Source organism: Loxodonta africana, chromosome 2 (assembly GCF_030014295.1).
Source record: "Loxodonta africana isolate mLoxAfr1 chromosome 2, mLoxAfr1.hap2, whole genome shotgun sequence".
Lineage (NCBI taxonomy): Eukaryota > Metazoa > Chordata > Mammalia > Proboscidea > Elephantidae > Loxodonta > Loxodonta africana.
The window spans coordinates 189515456-189539471 of record NC_087343.1 but is presented as its reverse complement, the minus strand read 5'-3'; the positions used below and the strand labels follow the sequence as shown (position 1 = coordinate 189539471).

The 24016-nt window shown below is 39.8% G+C and overlaps 1 protein-coding gene across 1 annotated transcript; it reads right to left on the bottom strand.

Annotated features, from left to right (window-relative positions):
* Positions 1–273: 273 nt before the first annotated feature.
* NPM1 (nucleophosmin 1) lies at positions 274–17670 on the bottom strand. Its single transcript, XM_003404655.4, is given in 12 exon segments — positions 274–2332; positions 2335–2347; positions 6729–6803; positions 9037–9138; positions 9624–9707; positions 10037–10094; positions 13306–13373; positions 13464–13570; positions 13871–13964; positions 14341–14460; positions 15207–15286; positions 17500–17670. Coding segments are annotated over 12 exon segments (897 nt in total). The 5' UTR covers positions 17558–17670; the 3' UTR covers positions 274–2294.
* Positions 17671–24016: the final 6346 nt, after the last annotated feature.

Genomic DNA, 24016 nt, shown 5'->3' with positions numbered 1-24016 from the left:
GCAATTTGTGTATGAATTGTTGAATACGAATCTAATTTGCTGTGTAAACTTTCACCTAAAACACAATAGTATTAAAAAAAAAGAAAAACACACATGATGTCCTTTCAAATGGAGTTACTTTCCAGTGAAAGAAAACAGATCAAATATTAAACAGTATCTCCTCCTTAGCCCACCACTAAAATAAAAGGTATAGTTAGTCCAACTTACAATGGGGGGGGGGGGCTCCATTACAACGACTCCGTCATAAATCGGTTCTGACATAAGTCAAATACCTTTTTTCTTTTTATTGCCTTTTATTATCAGCATCTTTATAAATCCGATCTTTGTCTTTGGGGGTTGGAAACATTAGATACCAACTTACAGATATGACATCTACAAATTGTGTGTAGTACATACTACTACTAAGATGTACAAAAAAATGGACAGTCGTAAGTGCACGGTTTAATGTAACTCAAATACGTAGTCAGGGACCATGAGGACGGATATCCTGGAAAGAGGAAACGGATTAATCAATTAAGGAAACAGAGGCACTCATATCTGGAAACCGGGATGAGACACCCAAGCCTTTTCTCCACCCTCCAAAATGAGGCTACCCCTCTGGAGAGCCTCAGGTATCAAAAGGCTAACATCTGCATATTCCCATCAAAATGCCTGCACCTATAAACCCCATCAACAAGTACCACACTCCCAAGTTACGGAAAGATTAAAATAAGGTAACAGCAACCCAGTACCCAGTGCCGTCGAGTCGATTCCTACTCACATCGACAACAGTAGGGGGAAAGAAAAATGAGTAAACAATGCATGAGATGAGAAATGACAAGACCACTTCAAAGTGACTAGTTTCTTCAGACTTTAATCCCTAAGAAACCAAGGAAGAGCAAGAGCACCTGGAGGTTAAAAATATAACATAAATGAAAAAAGAAAAAAATCATCTCTCTCCCTTGACGTTTAAAACAAAAAGGAATGAGGAAAAACATCCAAAAATCAAGGACCCAAGAATGGATGGGAGTAAATGAGACTAAATCTCCCAGGAAAACAGCCCAGAACTGGACACCCACAATCCACCCAGGGCACAGAACAAGATTATTTCCAAGGCACATTTTAAAACTTTTGAACACCAAGGACAAAGCAATCTTAATCAGCACTCAGAAAAACAGGTCACATACAAAATACATGAAAAAGGCAAAGGTCTAGGCAGGAAAAGCATACATTTGAAACAGAGTAATATATTTAGCCTAGAAACTAGCATTGACTTATATCAAAATTGAGACATTTTCAGATACGCAAGGACTCAGAATACACTTCCCCACACACACTTTTTAAAAGAACTACTTACTATAGGATACACTAACACCCCAAACGAGGGGAACGGGAATCTCAACAGGGTGTTGGAAGTCTCATTGTACAATCAGTTCAAGGTAGAACAGAAAAAGGGGTTCCAAGAATTTGCCCCTCAATGTTCTCACAAGCTGCATGCAATAAAATTCTCTCATAGATCTAAAATATTATTTAGGAAAATAGTAAAAATTTAGTAAAATTTATTTTACTACCACCACCAATCTGTACTATATTCTTGGGTGACTGAGGAAATAGTCACAGAATTAATTTTCTGTTCCGATTCTGATGAGGAACCCAGGCTGAGAGAATGCTCTCTAAACTAACATGCCACATTTTTTTTTACGAGTGAGGATGCCAGGCAGAAAAGTCTGATGGAGTATTTGGAAACTTATTTGCATCGCTGTAATTATTATCAGGAGGTGGGAATGTATGAGCACTAAATCCTCAATCTTAAACAAGACCAATATATTTATAAAATTAATGAAAAACTGCTACACAGATTAACTCTGGAGAGAAGTGTCTGGAGGATAGGGCAGGGACTGTTTCTACTGGGTTTTGGGGATATTATTTGATCGTTTTAACTGTACATTTATTTTTTTGGCAAAATATAAAGGGGGTAGATAAGAAGTAAATAGAAAGAGAAACAGTGCTACTTTATTAAAATACTGAGTTTATTTCACATGTATACTTTTTGTCTCCCCACCATTTCCATTTGTCTGACCACTGCTACTACTATGTCCTATCAAAACATTCCATACATACTTAAAACCAAGCAAAGGGTGGAGTTCCATTTTTAAAAACTAAACAGGCATCTTGGACAACACATTCTTGGCAAAAGAACCTGGACAACATGTATCAGACACGGTAGGGAAAGTTCTCACTCTGCATTATAAAAAGGACAGCCAGATATCAACTGTTACAGAAATGAAATAAGACGGAAAACTTTAACAAACAGTTTAAACTATTTTCTTTAAAGAGACTTCCTCCACTGCCAGAGATCCTGAATAGCCTGGAAAAAAAGAAAAAGAAATGTGGTTAAAGAACCACAACATTGCATAGATGTCAATAAATTAAACCATGTCTCTCTGCATAGTACAATATAGCTATTTTTCATTCTACCACCAAAAAGGTTCGCACTCTAGATAATAACTGACAGCAAATAAATATATAGACATTATAATTTCCAAGACTGTAAATTCAGATAATCAGTTCCTTGTAAGTAGTCAATTATACTAATATACATTTAATAGCTTAAAGATTTTAGTTAAGATTATCAAGGATGGAGACGAATTTGGCCAACATTTGGTGAACTTCATCTGCCCTTGGATCAACTTTAGGATTGCCAGATTTAGCAAATAAAAAACCAAACCCGTTGCCATCTTAAGTCAATTCTGACGCATGGGGACACTATAGGACAAAGTGGAACTGCCCCCCTAGGGTTTCCAAGGACAGCCTGGTGGATTCAAACTGCCGACCTTTTGTTAGCAGCCGTAGCTCTTAACCACTGCGCCACCAAGGTTTCCAACTTGGCTACAGATGACACGACGACACACAGGGAAATCTGGACATTCTGTTATTTATAACGTGTAGTACATATGTACATCTGCGTAAGTATTTCTAATTACCTATACGTATGTACGTGAAAATAAAATGACTTCGTGTGACACCTACCAGGCAGGATTTTTCATCTGAAAAATTTTTTAAGTATGTAATTTAGACCCCGTCAAGTTCCTTATTTTGTAGAATCTGCTTATAAAATTCCTTAATTACAACCTACCTTCCATTTGTACTGCATCACAGCTTCTGCAATAGTCCCATCCAACTTATTTCATTCTTTTGTCCACTGAACATTAATGAGAAGTCACTCAACACTGGCATTATGAGCTGGTGTAACAAACATGTACTGGCAGATTATTAATGGCAGACTTGCTCTCAAATCTGTTTTGCTGAAGCACATAACATGCTTCATACTAACCTGTTTTTCCATGCTTCAGAACTATACTGCACCTCTTCATCAGTGACAGTTCATCCATTTCAAATGGCAGTCATAGCTGTTCTGACTCACAGCAACCCTATGTGCAACAGAACGAAAACCCTGCCTGGTCCTGCTCCATCCTCACAATCATTGTTTTGCTTGAACCCACTGTTGCAGCCACCGTGTCAATTCATCTCCTTGAGGGTCTTCCTCTATTTTGCTGACTATTCTACCTAGCATGATGTCCTCCTCCAGGGACTGATCCCTCTCAATAACATGTCCAAAGTATCTGAGAGACAGTCTCGCCATCCACGCTTCTAAAGAAGCATTCTGGTTATACTTTTGGCAGTCCATGGTATATTCAATATTCTTCAACACAATTCAAAGGTATCAATTCTTCTTTGGTCTTCCTTACTCATCATCCAGCTTTCGCACGCATTATGAAGTGACTGAAAACACCATGGCTTGGGTCAGGTGCACATTCTTCAAGGTGACATCTTTGTTTTTGAACACTTTAAAGACGTCTTTTGCAACAGCTTTGCCTAATGCGATGTGTTGAATTTCTTAACTGCAACCTTAATGGGCAGTGATTATAGACCCAAGTAAAATGAAATCCTTTACAACTTCATTTATTTTCTGTTTATCCTGATGTTGCTTACTGGGCCAGTTGCTTGAATTTCTGGCAGTTAGTTCCCTGTTGATGTACTCCTGGAACCCCTTTTGAATGATCTTCAGCAAAATTTTACTTATGATATTGATATTATTCATAACAATTTCCACATTCTGGTAGAGCACCTTTCTTTGGAACAGACCTAAATACGTGTATCTTCCTGTCGACTGGCCAGGCAACTACCTTTCAAGCTTCTTGGCACAGACGAACGAGCACTTCCAGCATTCCAACCATTTACTGAAACATCTCAATTGGTAGTCCCATCAATTCCTGGAGCCTTGTTTTTTGCCATTGCTTTCAGTGCAGCTTAGGCCTCGCTTAGGCCTCTTCCTTCAGTACCATTGGTTCTTGATCATATGCTACCTCCTGAAATGGGTGAATGTTGACCAGTTCTTTTTGGTGCAGTGACTGTGTATTCCCCTTTCATCTTTTCATGCTTCCTGCATTGTTCAATATTTTGGCCAAAGAATCCTTCAATATTGCAACTTGAGGCTTTAAGTTTTTCAGTTCTTTCAGCTTGAGAAATTCCAAGTGTGTTCTTCCCTTTTGGTTTTCTATCTCCAGGTCCTCACACATTTCATTATAACAATTCACTTTGTCTTCTCAAGCTACCCTTTAAAATCTTCTGTCCAGCTGTTACTCCATCTTTTCTTCCTTTTGCTTTAGCTATTCTGTGTTCAGACTCTCTTCTGACATCCATTTTGGTGTTTTCTTTCCTGACTTTTTAATAACTTTTTGCTTTCTTCATGCATGATGTCCTTGATGTCATTCCACAACTCATCTGGTCTTCCGGTCATTAGTGTTCAATACTTCAAATGTATTCTTGAGATGGGTCTCTAAATTCAGGTTGGACACATTCTATGTCGTATTTTGGCTCTTGTGGGCTTGTTCCAATTTTCTTCAGCTTCAACTTGAATTTGCAAATAAGCAATTGATGGTCACAGCAAGTGTGGTAATAATTACCCACTTGAAGTTGGAATTTCTTTTCCTGTTCTTAAGTAAAGCCCCTTTTAGGAACAACCTTGGTGCTTTTGGTCAACTCTGTAAAGTATTCAACATGTTCCTTCAAGCAATGAAGGACTTCAGTGATAAGTCTGCTCTTCTTTTAATTTGCTATGGCTCATGATTCTGAAAACTACTAACAATAAGTAGGCTTCACTAGATGGAGTATTAAGAATGTCATCAAAATTTCGGAACCCAGTCTTTCTACAGTCATCAAGGCCTGATGAATCCCTGAAAACTATTGCCCTGAAACAATCTTTAAACCTTAAACCAAAAATATCACTTTAAAAGTCTTTACAACTAAATAATAGTTCAGCTTAACAAGGAAATATCCTGCCTTGAGAATTATGTTCTTTTAAGGTCTATATGGGATCAAATTGACAACGGCAACAGACACTTACCGGGCAGTGAGTTTATGTTAATGGGGAACAACAACTCAGAAAATAAGGTCACTGCAACTTCTGCTATGATTATTCACCTGAATTTTCCTTAATCAAAATGTTATCACTTTCTTTGGGACTACCTGAAATCATACATTTTATAGTGAGCTGTACATTTATACTGGGTTGTATTTGACTTTCCATTACTTTTGATACTGAACGAATTGTTCACTGCAGTTTCCAAGGACTTTGTTTAATTAATGTCCACTACTCAGAAAAGTTCACAAAATTTACACTTACATTGGGGTTCAAATATACACCAAAATTAGAATAGCAACCACAAAAAAAAATTGAATTTTATAATCTCACAGCTGTGCCATTTCATCTGTCTCTCACAAGGCCAAACTCTTAAGTAGCCCTTAAAAAAAAAAACAAACCCAAACCCGTTGCCATCAAGTCCATTCTGACTCATAGCGACCCTGAAGGACAGAGTAAAACGGCCCACATACAGTATCCAAGGAATGCCTGGTCAATTCAAACTGCCAGCCTTTGGGTTAGCAGCTATAGCTCTTAACCACTATGCCACCAGAGTTCCCAAGTAACCCTTGGCAAAGGTTAAAGCGCTGAAGACTTGAATCTGTGAACTGTAATTGAAGTAATGCTGCCATTTAAATGATTTAAGAGCCAATTACTATGGTAGAAAAAAAATGTCTCTAGTTGTCAATTTTTTGTAATTAGGAAAAAAAATGAATAGAGGACATTTAGGGAATTCTGGCGAAATGAAACGTGCTTCTTTTTTTTTTTTTTAAGCAACCTGAGGGAACTGCAAGTAACACAGTAAAAATTAATTCTTCTATTGACAAAATTCATCTATGTGTGAGAATTACAAAATGTTAACAGATCAATCAAGCTAACACATTGAATAATAATTAGTTTGGCTTCTAGATTTTACCCTTTAGGTTGATTTCAGAAAAACAGGCTTCTCATGAGATCTACAGAGAAAATGGTCTTCTCAACCAACCCGCAAAAAGCAAAGACCAAACTGGCCCAAGGTGCTAAATGGAGCAGCAAAGAAAACCACAGCTCATTTCCTCAGCCAGTATCGTACCAAAAATAGAGCTGGGCTTAGTAACCAAGAGATAATTTACCAACTATACAAAAGCTGGAGAAAATGTACTAAAAAAGATATATTCCCAGTCTCTGACAGGTAAATTCTTCAGCGTTTCCATGTACTTAACCCGAAGTATCGTCGTTGTGGTTAGGGCCTTTCAAAAGAAGCCAACATGTATAGACTAAAAAGAGTATCGTAATAAATCAGAGAAAAATATCTGGATTTGGTCATAACTCCAGAAAATTCGATTACCTCCTGGTCAGTCATCCGGAAGCAATTCTTCACATAATTGATGAATTTGGCTTCCACTTTGGGAAGAGAACCACCCTATTGAGACAAAATCATTATTAAGGGTAAGTATATAAACATATTGTTTTCTGAGCGTTATCAAGTTAAAAAGTTCCTCAAAGGTTTGCATGCTGTTCCAAGAACCCTGTCTCTTCAACAATTTAAGAATACTGAAGCTTTTCTAGACCCTGGAATACCCTGGAATACTGGGCAATTTATGATGACCCAGGTCTTTCAAAGTTCAAATTCTCCCTAGCCAGCCACTCTAGGAAGTACACCTGAGATTCTACAGGCACTCAACTATGACAACTTGGCTGCCAACCCACTGTGTAATTTACACAAGTCTTATTACCACTCAGAACCAAGTACAAAACAACCATGCACCTCTTCTGAGTACCATATACACAAGTGACCATAATTATTAAAAGAATACTCAATAATATTCATAAATAACCTAGGTCTAACAGAGTACTAACTGGATGTCAATCCAGTGAGGTATATGAAGTTGAGTAGGGAAAAATTATAGTAAACGCAGTAGTTCCATTTTCACGAACCTCTAAAACGTGTTATTTCCTTTAATTATGGACGTAGACATCAATCCACAGTATCAGAGATACCTCTGACTTTGTCATGAAGTATTTTCAAAATGTTACAAACACCGCAAGTATCCGAAAATCTTTACACTTGCCACTACTTTAAAATTATCTTATTTAGTGCACTAAATACTATTTTTTTATGCATTTTAAAAACACTTGAGAAGGCATGAGAATGCTCAAGTAACCACGGCACGAAAGAATTACATATGGTACAAGATATTTAACTGCCTATTTCACCTAGAAAATAAACCTCACTATGACGATTTCCATTTTAAATTATTGTCACATACATTCTTATTTGATTTATTCAAATATTTATTAAGCAGCTAGGGAATACAAAGTTTATAAAACATGGTGGAAGAGATATGGTAAACGCACAAGTAACAGACAGCAGAGTACGGCTCACTAAATCACAGCAGTCAAAGGAAGTGCTTTAGGGAAAAAGAGTGAGAATGCTTCCAGCCTGCCAGGGGCGTGGGTGGGTGGCAAATCAGGAAAGGGGATTGAGATTAAAATAGAAGACTTCAGTCTGGATTGTTGATGATACTCAGTATGGACTATATTTGTCTCTCCTTTTCCTCTCCCCATCTTTGGGCTTAATTTACCAGTAGTGCCCAGGACTGTTCAATGCGCCTGCAATTAAATCAAGGAGATAGGACCATATTAAAACGGAGGGGAGGCGTATCCAAAAGATGTCATTTTAGCACTGTATGCAAGGGGTAACATAAAGCATGACACCATGAAGGCTAAAAAGGTTTACAGTGGGAATAAAGCAAAAACAGATACATTCTGTTTCTAAAATGCCAGTCTTCCAACCCACTCATCACTGCAAAATGGAGGGAAATCTATTGAAGCAATGTAGAGCCTACAGAGCACAGGAAAAACATGGGGAAAGGAGGCAGCACTTTTCCCTCACCATAATCATTGCAACGTAAAAGTAATATTCATAAAATTAAAGCTTCTCTCAAATGTGTTCTAAGGCATTCAGACCAATTTCATACTCTGCTAAGTCCAGAGTTCATTAAATTTTATTATTAAGTTTCAGTCTCCCAATCCACTAAGTAGGTAAGACAAGAGCTAATCCTCTTCTCATGTTACAACCATTAAAGAAAAATGACTAGATGTACACATAGTCACTCAAATTCAAGTCACTACCACTTGTACTGACTGGTGATGCCTTACGTAAATGCCAAATACAAATGACTCAATTTGCTGGGAAATGCTTTAGACTATACTCGATCATGAGTTATATTTTTTAACTATATAAAGTCAAGCACTAATCTACTCTTCTAGCTGTTTGCAATTTTATACAAGACTCATGTGCCCTCCGCTGGTTCTCTAGCACAACTAAACAACCAGAAGAAACGTGCCAAGAGGGTATTTTCTCACTGATCTTATTTTAACATCTAAGGTCAGATGTTATGTCTTACAGTAAGTGTGTTTACATTTCTTCTATAACAGAAATAAAGTATCTTCACTTACGATATGCGAAAATATCGCCACAGAATTATGAATGTATGCAATTTACTAGTTACATCTTTATAATACATTTTTTAAAAAAGCCCCACACTATGAAAGGGTGTTAAATACAAAACAATCTTATTTACCTAACTCCCAAAACAGTACAATGTGGGAAGGGGGTTAGACCTATCTAGTTTGAGAAAAATTTTGCTTACCTTTTCTATACTTGCTTGCATTTTTGCTTTAATGTCTTCTACAGAACTAGGCCCTTTTGGTGTTTTAGGAGTTTTTTCCTGTTTTTTGAAAGACTCTTGACCCTGAAAAAAAAATTTGAATTTCAAAAGGTCTTTACAAGTTCTAAAGACCCAACCCCAACTGGACTTTTTTAATGTTCTATAAAATCCACCCCTTATAAAACCAAGTATAAAACAAAAGTTGCTATTATAAAGGCTTATCTGTACAATTAAATTGTTACCAAAATCTTTTCTAACGGAATAGGAATTATTTGGGTTTGCATTTATGTCAATTTTAGAATGTCTGCTCTGTGCTGATACATACCTTTTACATTACAATGAAAATCTTTCTACTGGCTTCCTTCCCTACTCCAGTAGCTGTCTACCTAGCCTATATCTACCTAGAATGATGATTTCCAACAATCCCACTTTAGGTCTATAAGACATCAGTTTAATTACAGGTGCTATCCAAAAGCTTGTCAAATTTCAGACAGACTAGATTCTTCCACAATAGAATCTTTAACTTTTCTCAGACTACTTAAATGAAACCTGTATTTGTTGCCACTTACTTTTGACCTTGGTGTTGATGGTTTTGAGTCTTTTCCATTCTGGTTTGATTTTTGTGCATTTTTGGCTGGAGTATCTCGTACAGACTGTAATCAGAAATTAATCTTAATGCCCCTGACACAAAAGGCATATAAAACTGCCCCAAACCAGTGAGGCTAAGATGAAACAATCATTTTGACAAAAGGCTGCAAAGGGCTAAAGAACCAAGGGAGAAGGCCACATATGTGTAGAAAATATATTATTTCCCACTATAATGAAGTTTTCAGTACAGCTCTAAACAGAACTAATTTTTTTTATCACCTCATCTTTCCAAGCCCGCTTTCATTAACTATGAAACAAATAAAGAGGACAAAAATTTCCATTATTTTTGGTATCAACCATTTCTAATGATCCTTGTGACACTGTATCTACTTACTTTCTTCACTGGAACTTTTTCTTCAGTTTCTTCATCATCAAAATCATCATCATCATCACTACAAATGAAATAAAGTCATTATTACTGATTCAATGCATTCAACAAACCTAAAAAGCCCAGCTAGAACAAGTTTAGGCACTCAAAGCAGTAGGCCCTTTCAAAAATTTGGAGTTGATATTAGAGATCTAAGTACGTTGTAACAGTAGACTTAATCTTTAGATGGCAATACTTTCCAAATTGATTTATAAACTCAAGCAATACCCATCAGAATCTCAGGATGACTTAGTAGAAAATGACAACCTGATCCTAAAATTGATACAGAAATAAGGATCCCAGAACAGCCGAAACAATCTTGAAAAACAACAAAGTTGGAGGATTCACACATCCTAATTTCAGAACTTACTCATACCAACAGCAATCTAGACAGTGAGATGCTGGTCTTAAGGGTAGACATATAGATCAACAAAACAACTGAGTCCAGAAATAAACCCATACATCATCGGTAACTGATTTTCAACAAGGGTTCCAAGACCATTCAATACGGAAGTTGTCTCTTCAACAAATGGTGCTGGGACAACTGGATACTGACATGCAAACAAATTAATCTGGACTCACATCACATCGTAATCAAAAATTAACTCAAATTTACCAAAGATCTAAGTATAAGAGCTAAAACTATAAAATTCTCAGAAAAACACGTAAATCTTTGTAATCTTGCACTAAGACAGTGGTTTAAGGGATGACGCCAAAGTACAAGTAACAAAAGAAAAAAATAATAGATGAACTAGACTGTACGAAAATTAAAAGCTTAGACATTTGCCAACCAAAGATAAATGATCAACAAGCACAGGAAAAAAGATGATGTCACCAGGCAAGGATAATCAAAACCACAATAAGATACTCCTTCACCCCCACTAGGATACCAAACACCAAACTCGTTGCTGTTGAGTCAATTCCAACTCACAGCAACCCTACAGGACAGGGTAGAACTGCCCCAGAGTTTCCAAGGAATGCCCGGTGGATTCAAACTGCTGGCCCTTTCGTTAGCAACCGTAGCACTTAACCACTATGCCACCAGGGTTTCCAAAACATTTTCCCTGATGGGAAAATGAGCTCAGGCTGTGGCAATGAGCACCAAATCCTAACCACTAGAGTCAAAAAGTCAGATAACAAACATTGGAGGATGTGGAAAAATCAGCACCTTTATATACTGATGGTAGTAATGTTAAATGATGCAGGCTTTTTGAAAAGTCTGGCAGTTCTCAAAATTTAACAAAATTACTATATGACCTAGCAATTCTACCCCTACATACATACCCAAGAGAACTGAGAACATGCCCACATAAAGACACATGTAAATGCAGTCCTTTAAGCCATTTTTAATGGTTTCTTTTGTTATTTCAAGATTTTGGTATTAGAACCCAACCCTTGCATGTGCCTTCCCCTATATAAAAACAGGAAGACAATGATTTCTTTAACACTGTACCAGAAATTTTATCTTTACATCAGTTTTAACAAATATGAATCCCACACCAGGCCATTTCAATCCCCAAAACAGGACCACTGATTTCCCTTTTATCCTGGGACCCCACACTTAAATTTCCCATGTAATAACTTTCAACAAACCAACCTTAAGGCATCACTTCACAGTTTTATTGCCATTTTTATTTTGGGGCTTCTGTCATCTCACCAGTGGCATTTCTAAGATCTGTCTCCCTCAAGGCACCCATTAAATGTGCTTACCTTGCTTATTGGGTAATCCACCCCTGCATCTATACTTTTTATTTCTCATTCAACACCTCAATTAAAGGTAAATGTCTAACTTAAGGGACACGAAGTACAAAGATCTAACTCTTAGATCATGGTTAAGACCAAGAATTATCCCTGCAAATTTGCCCAGAAATTCTCTCTCTAAAACAGATGAAATCTTCCAAAGCCAGAGCAGAGTCAAGATACCAGTCAGTTCCCAATTCGAAGCCTTACTGGATGGAAGTGATGGTATCCATTCTCAGCAAATATACTACAGAACATTCATTTGTCAATTTTGCCGAAGTAAAATCACCAAAGGTTAAATTCAAGTCTCAATGCCATCCAGATTTCTCATTTCTGTTCCTAGACCACCTGTCATGCTTCTTTGGGGTGTATTATGTCAATTCTTATTAATGATAAATATGCTTAGAATTATCACTGTCAAACACTATCGAGTTTATTTTTAAGTCTAATATACAGGGAATCTGAATTTTTAAGTATTTGACTTAATCATTTCCTGTTTTCTGCCCTCACTGTCATGCTCAAAGGGGTTTTTTTGGTTTACAATGACCAGCTCAACTATCTGAGATTATAGAAAACCTAACTTCCACAGTTGATAGCCTCTCACAGCCTTTCTTTAAGATTCTATTTGAATTATGTTTTTAATATGTATATACCAACCTGGGAAATCTGGAACAAAGTTCACAGGTAATTAAAAAGTCAACGGAAATATCCAGTCTATTAGGAGCCCTTGTGGCATAACCAGTTAGGTGCTCAGCTGCAAACTGAAAGGTCAGTAAGAGCTTTCCAAGAATAAAGACTGGCAATCTGCTCCAAAAGATTACAGCCTACAAAATCCTATGGAACAGTTCAATTCTGTCACATGGGGTTGCTAAGTCAAAAACTGACTCAGTGGCACCCAACAATAACAACATCTGCTTTATCAGAAGCCAGTGACGTATATGAAATACTATTAGTACTTTATTCCTAAGTTTGAATGTAGCTAGCTGTTTCAGTCACAGCTTGATCTAGTTTAATAAACACATCAACTCTTCTCTGCAACCAGATTTTTAATTCCCAAAGAAAATCTCATATCCTTTTACAATCTTACCTTCTCAATGAAGAAGGAACCAACAGAGAAATACAAAACAAAAAACCTTTGTGGTGGGAAAAAAAAATCCTTAGTGACAACTTACCAAACGAATATAAACTGGAGCTATCCAGTGAGATTCTCCCCTTCTTACACACAGTCCATTTGACAATGTACTGTGTCCACTAAACCTTCCTCAGGAGAAAAATATCTCATCAAATATACTTGGGAAATGCTGCATAATCCACCCTTCTGAAGATTCACAATACGCAGCAGCATTTTAAAGGATCGCGGTTCCAGTAATGCCCAATTAACACATTTGACTCAAACTGACCACCTGCCCTTTACTCATTTCTACACAATGACCTTTTTTCCAAAAAAATTCCCCCCGACATACAACTGTGTCAATTTCTAAGAGCATACTACTTACTCTTCATCATCATCATCATCATCATCTTCCTCATCATCATCTTCATCAGCAGCAAGTTTTACTTTTTTCTTAAAAGAAAAAGATATGCTCATGAGCAAGAGCTGATCCTAATCAGTTAAGGCCAGAATAAGACATCTGTAGTAAGAACACATATATACCTGTGGAACCTTGTTACCAGCTGCAGGGGCAGATCGCTTTCCTGACATGCTCAAGAGTTTCACATCTTCATCCTCTTCATCATCTGATTCTGCATCTTCCTCCACAGCTAAAAAAAAGTTATTTGCTAGTACTAAAACTCAACAAACCAAGAACTCAGAAAAAGAGGGCATTTATGAATATATGAAAACAAATTCTACTAGAAAAACAGCAAGTGGGGACAGGAATTGTTGGAGCCAATGCTCATTCCAAACCAAATTACTACGCTTTAATTATGAGAACAGACTCTCAAATTCACATTGAACCTACTGTATACACAGAATACGCACGCTTTAAAAAGTTCAAATTTGGAATCAGCTAACTGCATTAAAGAGAATAAACTTAACACAATAATATATAAACAACATACCTACTAAGTGCTGTCCACTAATATGCACAGGCCCTGAGCCACACTTCAACCGTAAGACCACAGGTGGCGTTATTTCAAAGCCGCCAAGGGATACCTAAAAGAAAGAAACTTTACCACTAAACACAATGAAGAAAATAAAAGGCTAAATGTTTGCTATAAAACCTATTCAGAACTGACTTACAAATAGTGTCTGTATGTAACAAGTGTTACAGACAAGACCCAAAAACCAAATGAACTAGCCAGTGAACCCCCAAAGAGTTTTTACACCTCTGTAACAAAACAAACAGTAACTATCGTGTTTAAGAGTTGATCATTTAATCCTACGACTAGTAACTACTGGGAGAACGAACTGCCAAATTAAAAAAAAAAAAAAAAACCCTTTCTAGCTTCTTGGTATGACCTAAAGGGCACCTACCTCAACGCAACAGAATTGGCCCTTGACATAAAATGCGAAGTTTAAGTGCCCTTACCGTTGGCTGTACAGACATTTTCAAAGTTGCCAGTGTTACTTTAATTGGGCTGCCTTCATAATTCATTGCCTCTGCTTCAACAATGTGCAATTCATCCTTTGCACCAGCACCTAAACTGACCTGTGAATAAGAAAAACAGTTCAAGTTCTACCTATTTTACAAACCCCTTCCCCAAAATTTTAGTTTTTATAAAACCAATTATAAAGCTTTATTATCACTGATAGAAGACTCAATTTGTGCACAACGTCAACATCTAAGTTTCAACTGACCCGACAAACCAATTTCTCATACTCAGTAAGAGGAAATACTAAGTAAGAGGAAATAAAAATGCATACAGTATACATCACCTCACAAACATTTATCAAGCACCTACAAGTCGGACAGCAGGCTAGTCTCTGTGGGGAACATAAAAGATTGCCCTGGTGGCACAGCAGTTAAGTGTTTGGCTGCTAACCAAAAGGTGGGCACCAGCCGCTCCTTGGAAACCCTATGAGACAATTCTACTGTTCTACAGGGTCGCTATGAGTCACAATCGACTCAATCAGGTTATAAAAATGCTAGCAACCCTGCTGACACAGTGTTTAAAGAGCTCAGCTGCCAACCAAAAGGTCAGTGGTTCAAACCCACCATCCACCCCAGAGAAAGATGCAGCAGTCTGCTTCCATAAAGATCACAGCCCTGGAATCCCTAGGGGGCAGTTCTACTCTGTCCTATAGGATCACTAGGAGTTGGAATCGACCAAATGGCAGTGGGTTTGGTTTTTCTGGATGGTTATAAAGATGCTAGCATCTTGTAAGCAGTTAGGGAAACAAAATAAAAAACCTTAAACCAAAAAGCTGGACAGTTTATTCTGAAAGTTCAATTACCGTTCTTAAAGATAACTGGTGCTCGTTTTCATCATTATCCACCTTAAAATGATAATCTTTGTCAGCCTTTAGTTCACAACCTGTAGATGAAGAAAAAAGCAACTCTAACAAAAGAAAAGTAACACTGAAACCTAAGTGTGGGGAACCAAAAAGGTAGTTTTTCACATTTTACTATGCTAACTACCAGAGAGCAATACAGAATGATCATTTTGGGTGCCCTGAACACAAGCTTCTATAAACATCAAATAACACCCATACAGAGCTTTATAAATTCCACTTTCCCGTTATCACATTCCCTCCTTAATGACACTGTGAGACACTCCCATTCTGCAGATAAAAAAACTGGCCCCAAGATTTAGTAAATTTGGAATTGAAACTACTATTTGAGGTCAAACCTAATGTACGATGCTGATTACTTCCCATTCTTTTTAAAAAAAGGCAATTATCTGCCTGAACTCCCAAGAAAAGTGGCAAATTCGAAATGAGACTGGTTACACAAACAACAATGGAGACACCACAAACAGGATAACATTCCAGAGTTACTGTCGTTCTCAAACTAAGAGTATGGTACATTATGTTCAGAATTTGTTTAAACAATATTGCGATTTATTTTAAGGATGCTTCCAAACGAAAGGATTAACACAAAAAGATCAATATAAACTGATCAAAAACGTCAGTTATCGAAAATGGCTAAGAATAAAGCCTTAATACTTTGAATGCTTAACGCATCTATCTACTCCCATCCCATGAATAACTGTTTTAATTAACTTAAAATAATTCCATTCAATTGCCATCTAACAGATACCGGTACAGAGATGTGTAAATGTTACTGCGCAATAAAACTTCAGCACAGTTAAGTGAAATAAAATTCGGGGCAGAATTTGCACTTACTCCTAAGCTAAATCTTGGATATGCCACAAGGCAAAGGCTTCAGCAACTGAGTTTCCTGAGACTGAAAACCTCAACAGCCCTCTCCTTCAGAAGTATTGGGGGGGCGGGGGCAAGAGGGAGCAATGAAAGGAGGGGGATAAGTAGGGGGAAAATTCCAAACCCTGGTATAGAATTACAAATTAACAGCCCCAAGTCTTCTATCTACTGACCCAAACTGAACTCTCAGCACGTTCTCACCTTTAAAATAAAAACTACTTGCCCCATGAAGTGGAAACCCTCTAAGAGCCACGGCTAACAAAAAGGTCAGCAGTTCAAATCCACCAGACGCTTCTTGGAAACTATGGGGCAGTTCTACTGCCCTATAGCGTCGCTGAATCGTAACCGACTCGATGGCAACGGGTTTGGTTTTTGGTATGGACCCATGAAACAGGGGGCCGCCTCCGCCTTCCTCTACCCCAAACCCCCAAAACCCTATGGGGTCGAATCGTGGTTCAAATTCAGTATGCTTTTACCTATAATTTTGGTTGTCACTCTACTTCCCGAGCACCAGAATTGTCTCCCGTCAAATGAGACTAATTCCATCTACCGCAGCGAAACAGGAAAAAGTCCCTAGAAACGATCGCTACCATCATCGCAGGTGTATAGCACTGAACAAAGACATCCAAAATCCCGGCTCTACCAGCCATTTCGCCCAACATTTCCCGCCCAATAGACTCAAAACACAGAATCCCAGGCTCCGGGTGACAGGCAGCGGTCAGCCCCGGATGTAGCGCCCACACCCCCGCCTTCATCCAACCACGTGGCAGCCACGTGCTTCCAGCGGTTGCGGGCTCCACACGCCCCACCGCGCCTCCCCTCCCCCCGTAACTGGCCGACGAGGCCAGCCCGAGGCTCAGTACTACAGCACGGGAATGAGACCTATGGGCCGGAGGATCGGGCGTAGCCCTCAACGCCAGGCTGCCCCTCTCCTCCATGCCTCACATAAACCCACACGACCTCCTGGACCAACAAACCCGAGCTCAGCAGCAAAGGTGCCAGCCCTACAAATGCAGACACCTGTACTCAATTAAAAAAAATTAAAAAAACACGTTCGGTGACCTACCGCGTACCCCAGGCAAGGCCGCACTTCCAGCCGGCCGGTTCTACGCTGCCTCCGGACCCAGGCCTAGGACCGCTCACGCCCCTCCTTTCCACCCCCTCAGGCCGCTGGCTCTCCCAAACGCCGGCATCAGCCTCCTTACTCCTCATCCCTGAGGTGCCGGCACTTCGCTTCCCACGCCCTCAGGACTCGAGCCTGCTCAGCTTTCTCCACTACCCAGGCCTCAGTCGGATTCTCGCCCCCCTCCCCCCACCCAGCCACCAGGCCCTGCTCGGCAAGTCTCCAAGCCCCTCCAACAGTTACCGAAAAGATAGTTTTGGGGCCTCAGGGGGCTCATGTCCATGTCCATCGAATCTTCCATGAGGTGGTGGAACGCGCTTAGGTAGGAGAGGAGGACGGAGAGAAACCACCACAGCTGCCTAAAACAGCCGCGCAGGACGGAATCACACCAGGGAAAGGACGAGAGCCCTCTGCACATATATATAGGGTCCCATAAAGTCTCGCGAGAGCTGCCCAAATCCCGCCTCCGCGCGCGTGCTCCGGAGTCCCCCTCCCCGTGCGGTCGCTCTCTAGCGCAAGCGCCCTTCAACCCTACTGTGTTGTATCTCGCCCCCACCTTCTCCAGGTACTTCGCGGGCTCCCACCGAGCACGCGCATTCATACCCCGGCGCTGCCGCCGCCGCTTGTGCGCACGCGTAGTTTCTCCTTGTTGCGCGCGCTCCCCACCTCCTGCTCTACCACGTCTTCTCCCGCTCAGGCGCGCAGGCCTTGCACCAAGAGCTTGCGCAGCCCACCCTGCAAAATGGCGACGAGTAAAGCTTAGCTCTTTTACTTAAAGGAGGATGAGACGATTGTAAATGAACCAGAGAGAGTCTCCGTCCTTCTTTCTCTACTGCCTCGTGTCCCGCAGGCCTCCACACAGAGACTTAACCAGGATTTTTGGCATACCTGAAGGCCTGGGCTTGGAGTTAATTGTTTTTCCAAAGTTAAAGCTTCCGGTGCCAAAGACAGAGAAAACTACGTATTATTATTTTTGAATTTAGTCGGTGAGAAAAGATTGAGCTACTGGCCAGACTTCATCGCCTGTGTTTTTATATTTTATAGCTCTTTCCTTATTGAGGAAACCTCTCTAAAGTTGGAGTCCCTCATCTTTATGTCGGTATAATACCAAAAGGAGTCTGAGTCAGTCTTCTACCTATGAGCCACGAGGGACCATGTCTGGGTGATTTCTTCAGACAGAGAAGGTTTTCAAAGGGCTGTGTATTCACAATATGGTTCCACAAAGGCCCTTTGAGGCAGAAGCTTTTTTCTTACCCAAACGCATGAAATGGTGAGATCGAACTGGTTCTCTAGCTGCAAGTCTAATGCAACATCGTTCTAGAAAGGGTCGGAGGGTTATATTGGTCCTGTCCCTGAAGCAGTGCGGTTCTTAGTCTTTAGCATTCCTAAATACAGCAGATGACTTGTAAGAAATGCATAAACCTTAATTATAATCTGTGGGAATAATTTTGGGAATTAGCATCTTAATCTACACCTTGACAAACACTGAGGACTCAAAGCTCCCAGGCGCTGGTGCCTTTTGAGAGTCCCCGCATTAACTGTTTTACCTCAGCACATCAAACTAAATTTAAGAAGATGAGGTACACAAATAGTGATAGCGATGCCTCTATCACCTTTTCTCCAAAAACTTACAATCTGGTTGGAAAAATTAGCTATTATACATTGCCAAGTACCAGTTGTTAATTAATGGAATAAAAGTGTTTGCATAGTTGTTAGGTGCCATCAAGTTGGTTCCAACTCAGTGACTGTACAACGAAACAAAACACTGCCAAGTCCTGCGCCATCCTCAGGTCCTGTGCCATCCTCACAATCATTGCTATGATTGAGTCCGTTGTTGCAGCCATTGTCATTTCATCTCGTTGAGGGTCTTCCTCTCTTTCACTGACCCTCTTATATATGAAGAGAGATGTCCTTCTCCAGGGACTGATCCCTCCTGAGAATGTGTCCAAAATACTTGACAGAAAGGCTTGCCTTCCTCTCTTCTAAGGAGCATCCTGGCTGTATGTCTTCTAAGACAGATTTGTTCGTTCTTCTGGCATTCCATGGTATATTCAATATTCCTTGCCAACACTGTAATTCAAATGCATCAATTCTTCTTCCGTCTTCCTTATTCATTGTCCGGCTTTCATGTAACTGTCTTAGTTCTACTGCTGCTATAACAAAAACATCACAAATGGATGGCTTTAACAAACAAATTTATTCTGTCACAGTTTATGAGGCTAAAAGTCCGAATTCAGGGTGCCACCTCTAGGGGAAGGCTTTCTCCCTCTCTTGGCTCTGGGAGAAGGTCTTTGTCATCAATCTTCCCCTGTTCGAGGAGCTTCTTAGCTCAGGGAGACCAGGTGCAAAAAACATACTCTGCTCCTGCAACTTTTTTCTCAGTGTTTTAAGGTCTCTCTCCTCTATCCTTACTTCACTATTTTACATCCCAAAAGAGATTGACTCAAGACACAACCTAATCTTGTAGATTGTGTCCTGCCTCATTAACATAACTGCTGTAATCTTGCCTCGTTAACATCATAGAGGTTAGGATTTACAACACGTACAATAATCACGTATCATAAAATAGTGGACAACCACACAGTACTAGAAATCATGGCCCAGCCAAGTTGATACACATTTTGGGGGGACACAATTCAGTCCATAACACATACTTATGAGGTGATTGAAAATATCATGGCTTGAGTAAGTCACCTCTTAGTCCTCAAAGTGACTGCCTTTAAACACTTTAAGGTCTTCTGCAGCAGATTTGCCCAATGCAATATATACATCCTTTGATTTCTTGGCTGCGGCTTCTATGCGTGTTGATTGTGGATCCAAGTAAATGAAATCCTTTAAAACTTTAATTTTTTCTTTGTTTATCATGATGTTGCTTATTGGTCCAGTTGTGAGGATGTTTCTTTATGTTGAGGCATTATCCATACTGAAGGCTATAGTCTTTGATCTTCAGCAGTAAGTGCTTCAAGTCCTCTTCACTTTCAGCAAGCAAGGCTGTGTCATCGGCATATTGCAGGGTGTTAATGAGTCTTCCTCCAACCCGATGCCTCGATCTTTTTCCTATAGTCCAGCTTCTCGGATTATTTGTTCAGCATACAGATTGAATAAGTATGATGAAAGGATACAACCATGACACACCTTTCCTGGTTTTAAACCATGAAGTATCCCCTTGTTCTGTTCAAATGATTGCCTCTTGGTCTTTGTACAGGTTCCTCATGAGCACAGTTAAGTATTCTGGAATTGTCATTCTTCACAATGTTATCCATAATTTGCTATGATCCACACAGTTGAATGCCTTTGCACAGTCAATAAAGCACAGGTAAAAATCTTTTCGGTATTCTCTGCTTTTAGCCAAGATCCATCTGACATCAGCAATGATATCCTTTGTTCCCCACCCTCTTCTGAATCCAGCTTGAATTTCTGGTAGTTCCCTATTAATGTTTTGCTGCAACTACTCTTCAATAATCTCCAGCAAAATTTTACTTGCATGTGATATTAATGATGTTGCTCAATAATTTCTGCATTGTGTTGGATCACCTTTCTTTGGAATGGGCACAAATATGGATCTCTTCCAGTCTGTTGGCCAGGTAGCTGTCCTCCCAATTTCTGGGCATAGATGAGTGACCACTTCTAGCACTGTATCCATTTGTTGAAACATCTCAATTGGTATTCCAACAATGCCTGGAGACTTGTTTTTTTTGCCAATGCCTTCAGTGCAGCTTGGACTTCTTCCTTCAATACCATTGGTTCTTGATCATATGCTACCTCCTGAAATGGTTGAACATGTACCGATTCTTTTTGGTACAGTGACTGTGTATTCCTTTCATCTTCTTTTGATGCTTCCTGCATCATTTAATATTTTCCCCATAGAATCCTTCAAAATTAGAACTCAAGGCTTGAAATTTTTCTTCAGTTCTTTTAGCTTGAGAAATGCCAAGCATGTTTTTCCCTTTTGGTTTTCTAACTCCAGGTCTTTGCACGTTTCATTATAATACTTCACTTTGTCTTCCTGAGCTGCCATTTGAAATTTTTCTGTTTAGCTCTTCTACGTCATCATTTCTGCCATTCGTTTTAGCTGCTGTACATTCAAGAGCAACTTTCAGAGTCTCTTCTGACATCCATTTTGGTCTTTTCTTTCTTTCCTGTCGTTTTAATGACCTTTAGCTTTGTTCATGTATGATGTCCTTGATGTCATCCCACAACTTGTCTGGTCTTTGGTCATTAGTGTTCAATGTGTCAAATCTATTCTTGAAATAGTCTTCAAATTCAAGTGGGATATACTCAAGCTCATATTTTTGCTCTCATGGGCTTTTTTAAATTTTTTCTTCAGCTTCAATTTGTATTTGCATGTGTGCGATTGATGGTCTCTTCCACAGTCGGCCCTGGCCTTGTTCTGACTGCTGGTATTGAGCTTCTCCATCATCTCTTTACACAGATGTAGATTTGATTCCTGTGCATTCCATCCAGCAAGGTCCATAAGTATAAAAAAAAAAAATAGTCACAATTTATGTTGAAAAAACATAGCTGCAATGAATAAGCATTGTCTTGCAAAATTCTATCATGCAGTCTCCAGCGTTGTTTCTTTCACCAAGGCTATATTTTCCTTTTTTTTAATCCTTGTTTCCAACTTTTGCATTCTAATTACCAGTAATTATCAATGCATCTTGATTGCATGTTTGATCAATTTCAAACTGCAGAAGTTGATAAAAATCTTCAATTTCTTCACCTTTGGCATTAGTGTTCAGTGTGTAAATTTGAATGATAATCATATAAACTGGTCTTCTTTGTAGGCATATGGATGTTATCCTATCACTGAGGGCATTGTACTTCAGGATAGATCTTGAAATGTTTTTTTGATGATGAGTGTGACACCATTCCTCTTCACTTTGTCATTCCTGGAATAATAGTCCATGTGATTGTCCAATTCAAAATGGCCAATACCAATCCATTCCAGTTCAGTAATGCCTAGAATATCAATCTTTATGCATTCCTGTAAAAATGGCATGGCAGAGGCATCTGCCCTCCTCTAACTTCACAAGGAGGGAGGAGACTCAAGATGAACAGCCCAAGCCTGATTCCTTTGAGACGGAGGATAGATATGCCTCCTCTCTCTGCCATCTTTACCAATTCTGACACCAACTGTCTCTCCCACGGCACTCTCTACTTCTCTGCTGAGTACGCTAATTCATTGCAGTGGCCACACAGAACTCACAGAGAATACTCACGATTTGGGGGCTAACTAGGGAAGTAAAAAAAAAATAGCAGGCTACAATTCAGGTCAGGAACGCTCAGGATACAGTTCTTCCATCAGGACAGCCTGTTCTCAGCTGTGTCTGCAGGCGGCACGCTTCTCTCTGGCCCTCGGCCTCTGCCATGCCGGTGCAAGTGTTACAAAGCTCTTTTAGCTCTGCCAATAAATGCCCTGAGGCAGTCCACTCTGCCAGTCAGCCTCAGCCCGAAGGTACTTAGCTCTAGTTCCGTCTGTCAGCAAACCTAGCTCTACCAAATGCCCGGAGATACCCTATTCCCCCAGCAAGCCTCCTGCCTGAAGGCACTCATCTCTCTTGCTCCTTGGGCACCTGGCCCACAGTGCCATCTCCTACCAGTCTCCTGCCTCTGCTGCTGCCGCTTCTCTGCCACCACTTCTTGACATGTTCAGTATTACAGCTGTCTCTCTAAGTCTCCTGGTTCCAGGAGCTTCTCCGCTCAGGGATCCTGGGTCCAAAGGACACATTCCTGGCTCTTCTTCCTTGGTGGTGGCGAGATCCTCTCCTCCCACCTCTGGGATAGCTCATTTTAAGCCTAGAAGGATGGCAAAACTGACCAATCCTTTTGTTAGGGTTTCATATACCTTATTTGCATAGTCCCACTCAATCATTTTGTGTAAGTCACAAAGACTATGGCTAAGAGGTCAGTATTAAGCAGTTCATTGCACCACTGATCCATTTCATTTTTAACAACTTAAAATTTTCCTAGATTCATACTTCGTTCATCCCATTTTCTGATTATTAATGGATGTTTGCAGCTATTTCTTCTCATTTTGAGTCATGCCACATCAGGAAATAGAGGTCCTGAAAGCTTTACTCCACCCACATCATTAAGATTGACTTTACTTTGAGGAGGCAGCTCTTCCCTAGTCGTATTTTGAGTGCCTGCCAGCCTGAGGGGCTCTTCTTTCAGCACTAAATCAAACAATGTTTTGCTGCTATTTATAAGGTTTTCACCAGGCAATTTTTTTTGAAGTACACTGCCAGGTCCTTCTTCCTAGTCATTCTTAGTCTGGAAACTCCACTAAAACCTGTCCACCATGGGTGACCCTGCTGGTATTTGCAATATCGGTGGCATAGCTTCCAGCACCACAGTAACACACAAGGCCCCACAGTAAGATAAACTGAAAGACAAATTAAATTTGTAGAAATCCTGTATTAAATAAAAAGACAAACCAGACTGACCAATGTCAATGGCACCAGGCTGTTCCTCACCCCCAAGTAAAGAAACATCTTCACCAGCCTGGTTCTTCTCGAATCTTTTGAGATATAGAAAATGACCAATTCGTAGAGAAAATCCTGAGATTGCAAGTTTATCTATATAAGCAATTGAGAAAGGAGGACAAAACCAGAGCAGAAGACTATGGCTGAGGAGGGTTTGTGTGTTAGAATAGTAAAATCTCAAGAGGATTTCCAGGAGCGTGAAGAAGGAGGCGTCAATGTTCTTTAAGCCCATGCAAATAAAGTTTGGAACTACTTGGTAATTTTTGTCTGGA